This window comes from Bombyx mori, chromosome 3, assembly GCF_030269925.1.
Source record: "Bombyx mori chromosome 3, ASM3026992v2".
In the NCBI taxonomy this organism is placed as follows: domain Eukaryota; kingdom Metazoa; phylum Arthropoda; class Insecta; order Lepidoptera; family Bombycidae; genus Bombyx; species Bombyx mori.
In genome coordinates, this window is record NC_085109.1 from 11,558,226 (window position 1) to 11,564,745 (window position 6,520).

At 38.3% G+C, this 6,520-nt stretch overlaps 1 protein-coding gene across 1 annotated transcript; it reads right to left on the reverse strand.

The window, feature by feature from the left end:
* Window positions 1-279: 279 nt before the first annotated feature.
* Window positions 280-5,675, reverse strand: LOC101737373 (SET domain-containing protein SmydA-8). The gene is made up of 3 exons (XM_004931635.5): window positions 4,244-5,675; window positions 3,634-3,818; window positions 280-1,072 (listed from the first exon to the last, which is right to left on the reverse strand). Exons 1-3 carry the CDS (start codon window positions 5,544-5,546, stop codon window positions 923-925), a joined length of 1,638 nt encoding a protein of 545 aa, XP_004931692.3. The 5' UTR covers window positions 5,547-5,675; the 3' UTR covers window positions 280-922.
* Window positions 5,676-6,520: the final 845 nt, after the last annotated feature.

Consider the following 6,520-nt stretch of genomic DNA (forward strand, 5'->3'; position numbering starts at 1 on the left):
GCGTAAAAGTTAACTCAAATTTGAATGCAATCGGACCTGTGGTAAGCGGCAAAAGTAGGCAAATGTTCCAACTCCATACAAATTTTAGTAAACTTATACGCTATCGAGAACGTTAAAAAACTCGCACTAAGCACACTGGGTTCAAAGTCGGAAAAGCTAAAGGACTACGGAGATTTCAGTCGGATCTATTTCGGACTAGAGGGTTTATATAGGTTCTAAATCCAATTGGAGTCCTTGGTATTAGGGGCAACCATGTAATATGTGTCACTAAATAAATACTTAAAATGTTGAAAAGTTTTATTTTCATTTTATGTTTGAATTTCTACAAATTAACAATCATTCGTTGTTTCCCGAAAAGCCGCATTCTGCTTCAGACGAGATTTTTTTTATTACCGTATAGGCAGACGAGCATACGGCCCACCCGATGGTGAGTAGTTACCGTCTCTCATGGACGTCAGCAATGCCAGGAGCAGAGCCAAGCCGCTGCCTACCGTTAAGTACTTTCCACTAGCCTCGCTTGAAGAAGGACATGTCATAGCGCTCGGGAAATACCGTGGAGGGGAGCTCATTCCAAAGCCGGATGGTACGTGGCAAAAATATCTCTGGGAACGCACTGTGGATGAACGCAGTGGCTCTAGGTAGTGTGGATGAACTCTACTAGATATGTAATTTAAGATATAAAAATGAAGGTACTACAAATTTAGCTACTAACTTTTAGCATTTAGAGCTGAATTTAGAACGCATATCAATACCGTCCACTTAGATTTATTTTAATTACAAAGTTATTTTGATTCATTCCCTTTATTATATCCAGAGTTATATATTTCTCATACTGCATTCTTTCCTTGACATCTTTCATTTCGAAATAAGTATTTAATTATTAAACAGCACATCATATTATATGGTAAATTCATTTGTTCACTTAAACTATATTACTATTTACATCACCATCTCCATCTAAAAGTCCATTTAGTTCTTGAATCTTCATTTCCAGGGTTTCTTTCATGTTTGGTTCCACTTTCAGGATATTCGTCGCTTCTTGCAATAATCCCATGCTTTGCATCAATTGATCCTAAAATCAAGGCATTTTTATTTATTTCTCTAGCTTATTATTTGGGCACTGAGTGAAATAGCATTTACAGAGGTTCACTGAACTCTGAAGTATGCATACCATGTTTCCATTTTCACTTTGTTCGAGCCTCTGTGGTTCTGATACCGAAATCATGGATAGTTTTCGTAAGACATTTAAAACTGTCTAAAAGTGCGCTAGATCGTTTGATCAACAAGTCCAAATTTTATCCCGATCGGAATCGATTTATTTATTAAATTAGGGTTCGATATGCCATGCCATGTTTCGCTTGTTCGAGATGGTTAGGTGTCAAACCATTTTTTCAACGATTTGGACGTATACTTTGTAAGAGAAGAAATTTTCCAAGAAGCTTTGACTTCCTAGCTACGAGTACTCTGACAATGTCGCTATATTAATAAAGGGTGGTCTAATGTGATCATTTGGGATTTGACACCCTTATCTAGAAATCATTTCTATAATGCACAGTGAATAGTATAATCCTATGACTTGCGAATTGAAATTTTTGATTCAATATCATAGACTCTGACAAGAAACATGGTTGCCGAAAAAATTTATAAAATAATTACCGATTAATACACTAATATCGTAGCGATACAAGAAGCAGTAACGTCATCCAAGATACCAGACGTTTTAATTGTAAACAACGGAATTAAAAATTCATTTTATTGAATTAATAAAACGCATAAATGTTCGTATTCATTTTAAAAATGTCAAAGTAACTACGTAAAGTGTACCACTAACACATAGTTTACGTGCATTAACGTAGTCCAATTTATTTATAGTAGCAGTAAACCCGCCGATGTGCATAACTGTTATTTTCTTTGGCAACTCTCCATAATTCCGTTTGTATAACGTATTTTAAACGTAACCTAGTCTTTCATAATCACGATATTCCCTATCTCTGCAATTCGCATAGTAAGTAGCATTGCTCGATACGAATACTGCGCTCGCATTGTCCCTTAAGCCTTGTTCGGACTAGGCGAGTATTTTAGCCGAGCACCGAGTAATTTAGTGGCTAAACTACTCGCTACTGGCCCGAAAAAATAGAACAAAGTGGATTGACTTGACTAAATTATTTACTAACCTACTCGACTAAATTTTTCGTGCTCAGACACATTTAGCTACTAAATTACTCGGTACTCGACTAAAATACTCGCCTAGTCCGAACAAGGCTCAAATTAAGCGTCCGACTAAACGCCCTTTTTCCATATCATTGTCCTTTTTCATTAAAGTCGTCGTGGCCTAAAGGATAGACGACCGGTGCGTTCGTATTAAGGATGCAACGGTGTTCGAATCCTGCAGGCGTGTAACAATTTTTCTAATGAAATACGTACTTAACAAATTTTAATGTTCACGAGAAATTGTCTTCCAGTAATAAACCCTTTCCATGCCTAGTAAAAAGTTTTCAGAAATATAAATCGTTACAAGCTCCTAGACATTCCTTTAGACCCCTTCTTAAAAACTTCATATGATTCCCTTCTTTTCTCTCCTACTATTTGTTTTTCTCTCAACATAGATAGGTCCCATTGTAATGTAAACACTACTTTTAACCATATTGTAAATACTAAATGGTTTTTTTTTTTTTTTTTTTCCTACCTAAGCTGATAGCCCTAGCGGCTATTTCAGCGTAACCCTAACTTTAGTAGGTGAGCTCACGGGGCTCAAACCTGACGATGCCTACTAAATGGCCAAATTGGCATCACATATATACTGATGCCTCCAAACATCCCACAAGGTGTGTTGGAGTAGGTGCAGTGGCGTAGTTACCTAGGGGCTTTGCGGGGCAGTGCCCCGGGGCCCTCAAGCTCAGAGGGCCCTCAAATCCTTACCAGAATCTCGAAGGAATAACCCACAGGGTCTGTTGGAGTAGGTGCAGTGGCGTAGTTACCTAGGGGCTTTGCGGAGCTGTGCCCCGGGGCCCTCAAGCTCAGGGGCCCCCCAAATCCTTACCCGAATCTCGAAGGAATAACATCGTAAAAAATCAAACCCGCCGGTTTGAAGGGTGGGGCAGCCGTTGTAACTATACTGCGACCTTAGAACTCATATCTCAAGGTAAGTGGCGGCATTTACGTTATAGATGTCTGTGTGCTCTGGTCACTACTTAAAACCATGTGGGCTGTGGCTCGCCCACCCGTCATGCAATAAAAAAAATTATTAAGTTTCCAGACTGCTTATTTGTTACTAAGCTATCTGAGATCGTTCATACTACAAACATAGATAGTATTGGAAATCCAATTAATTAGCCAAGGAAATTGGATTTCCAATACTGTCTACGTTAGCCATTTGGCTAATTTCAGATATAGTATCAAATATGCCGACTGACGGCCGTTGACGACTATTCTACGATTTTTCTTCGCGGCATAAACGGACATGGCAGTGATATATGGAACATTAACAATGTCAATGACCAAAAGTTGTTCCGAAAATTCCGGAAATAATATTCCTTATTCAAATAAAAATATAAGCTGTGATTTTAACTTAAACTTTCTTTTGTTGTTGAATTTTACGTCACTAAATCGTTAATCGCACCAATTTAAACTCACCTGGGTTCCTTCTTTCGTCAACTTTCCAGATTCATAGTTTCTCTTTGTCTGCATCGTCATTGCAGCTTGCAAATCCAGGAGTAACGTTCCCCGGAACTTACTCCAGCCCGGTTCCAGCTGGTCAGCGATCTCAAGCAACTCATAGCAGATGTCAATTTTACGTTTTAGCAGATTATCTGACAATTCTAGGACGAGGACATAAAATTCGCTTTAGTGAACGGTTTATTTTTTTAGCACCTTTACATTAAGGACTTCGGTTTTAGTCTCACGTGGCTACGAAGCAATTTTAGTCCAACACAATTTAGTGACAAACTATAAATTTAACTTTCTTCGTCTTTTTCTTGCATCCAAAATAACACAATACAATAAAGTACTTAGCTTGGAAACTAGACACTGAAGGCAAGCTTGAAATGAAATAATTGTTACATAAATATGTTTGAATAAGTTTTCTCTTTGTTCGCCATATCAATGTATGTGCGACGCCAAATAATAAAATAGTGCATAGATACTTCCAACTAAAACTGCAGCAAAAATGAAGATCACTATGAACATTTTAACACTAGCAACAGAGAGCTCAAATGCGAAAATTATAAATGAAAAATACACGCACCAGATAAAGTGTAACCTTTATAGTTTCCATAAATTTGGACCAGTGCCAGCTTCGCTTGGACGACCAAATGATTTCTCGGATGCAAAATTTGACTGTACTTTCCAATGAACTCTTCAAAATCTTTAGGGCCTCTCTTGTCCAATTTGCTTAGTTCTTGATTTAAAACGTTATTCCCCGAAACCATCTGTCGGCTCAAAATAGAATGATCGCATTTTTCACATTTCCACGGCGCGTTTTCTTCTAATGGATTCGTTGAAACTAGCATCGGTCTGCTTACATTTTCGTTTCCCAAAAAATTGCACAGCGAACAATAGATATTGCCTAAGTACGTGCCAAATTCGGTGGGATCCTGACATCTTGCACACGTGCAATCAAACCATTTGTTTGTTTTCAAATGCTTTCGCCGCTCCAAGGTTCCCCATAGAGATTGAGTGTACGTAGCAGTAATCAATTCGCCTTTAGCTATCGGCACGGTTGCGATAACCGCCAAATGATACTCATCGCCAACGAAAACGTGTTTGGTATTCGGCAGGCAGCTGTGATCCATCATCGAAGAAGTCAAATAAATACCACGCAGCTTTTTGGTTCCATCAGGAGATCTAACATCAAATGAATTAGTATCAAATATTGAGGCTACTTTCAATATTGTCTCCTCGTCAAAAGGAAGTCCTAAGACCTGGTTGATAAACGTGACCAAATTAGCTTTTAGAACCAGATACAATGGTGTATTGATTCTTTCGTCCAGATGTGATTCCAAGTTCATTATGTTGTCATATTGTAGTGGATCTGACTCCTTCATTAATAAAACTCTCATCGGTGAAATGACGCAGTAAGCAGACTCAACTTTATCGGGAGATTCATATTTGATACGACAGCGATACTTTCTATTGCACATTGCATTGCATTCTGGCTTGTGTACGTCTGATTTCTCACACTGAGGTCCGCACATGGGCCATTGGCATTTTGTGCACTTGTAAAAGTCACAGGTATCACTCAGTGGCTCTAATCTTTTCCCGCACGTTAAGCAAAGAGCTGGAGAGCAAATTTTCGGCCCGAGTACTGCAGGTTTTTCTTTTAAAATCATTTCGCCTTGCTTTATGTCTCTCGTAGCTATCATATGCCGTCCTAAAGTGTCCGATATTTGTATTTTAAAAGCGCAACATTTCAGCCTGTGACCCTCACGCCATCCCAGTTTTTGGTGAGCCCTTGAGCAGTAGTAGACCTGTTTGCATCCCCCGCACGTCTGGTTAGCTGGTTGCTGGCAAACTTCGCACACAGGTATTTCGCGTTTCAAGTACTCCATGATTCGGCCAGAGTTGGCCAAACACGCCCGTCTCGGCTGCTATCTAATACAATACTCGTTCTAAGCTACATAATTACTTCCAACGTCGGAACCGGGATGGATGCCAACTATCGACGTAGTTCTACTGCTGACATTGTCGATGGTTATTTCAATAAATAAATAAATAACGATCCGCTCGAGTTAAACATGCCGCAGTTTTACGTGGCTACGAATTGGTGAATTGAAGTACAATATTTTTACATATACCTAAATTCCTTCAGTATTTAATATTCAACTTTATTATTTGTTGTTTAGGGTCTATAATTATGTACTCTTGTTTTTGTCTTGTAATCGTTATTTGTTTTTCAGTAGGTACCTATAGTGTAGCAGAACATCTTAATTTGAGGTTAATGAATGTGTTTAAAGCCATAGTTTCACTTAAGAATTCATGTTGTATAGTTAAATAACTGAAACTTAGAACACTGACAAGATAAACAAACAAACCTAATGTTTGTTTTAGTTGTTAGCTTCTTCTATTTCTAATGACAATAAGATTTTGAATTAATGTAGTCGAGTTGACCCAAAAATGCTTGACTGCTAAAAGATAGTTGGCAGCTAACCGCTACATAGTTCGACATGACCTGATATCCTAACAAACATACTATTTATCTAATATAGTCAGGTAATCACATAGAGACCACAGTATCACGGATTACGAGCTAACACAAACAGTTACATGTGGATGACTTAAAATGTCTTCACTAGATTCACTTTTAATTGTCTTTTAAAATGAAGCTCCTATATCACACACTTGAAGTCCTAGGAAATGATATATCTAAATCGGAATGGACCTACTTCTGTTTATTTTGTGTAAACCTAATAATTAGCTTGCCATGAGACTATTTATTACCACTTAATCTTGAGCTGGTATGTATAACTATCTCTATAACGAACCGATTCCGATGCGGTTTTCATTGCTAGGGTAACTGGAGCGG

Bases quoted from the DNA above. Each gene is read 5' to 3' on its own strand.
- LOC101737373 (XM_004931635.5), bottom strand. From the start codon at position 5,546: ATGGAGTACTTGAAACGCGAAATACCTGTGTGCGAAGTTTGCCAGCAA. The intron at 3,819-4,243 runs GTGCGTGTATTT...TCCTCGTCCTAG, and splicing joins TAAAGGTTACACTTTATCTG to AATTGTCAGATAATCTGCTA. The intron at 1,073-3,633 runs GTGAGTTTAAAT...CCTTGATTTTAG, and splicing joins TGACGAAAGAAGGAACCCAG to GATCAATTGATGCAAAGCAT.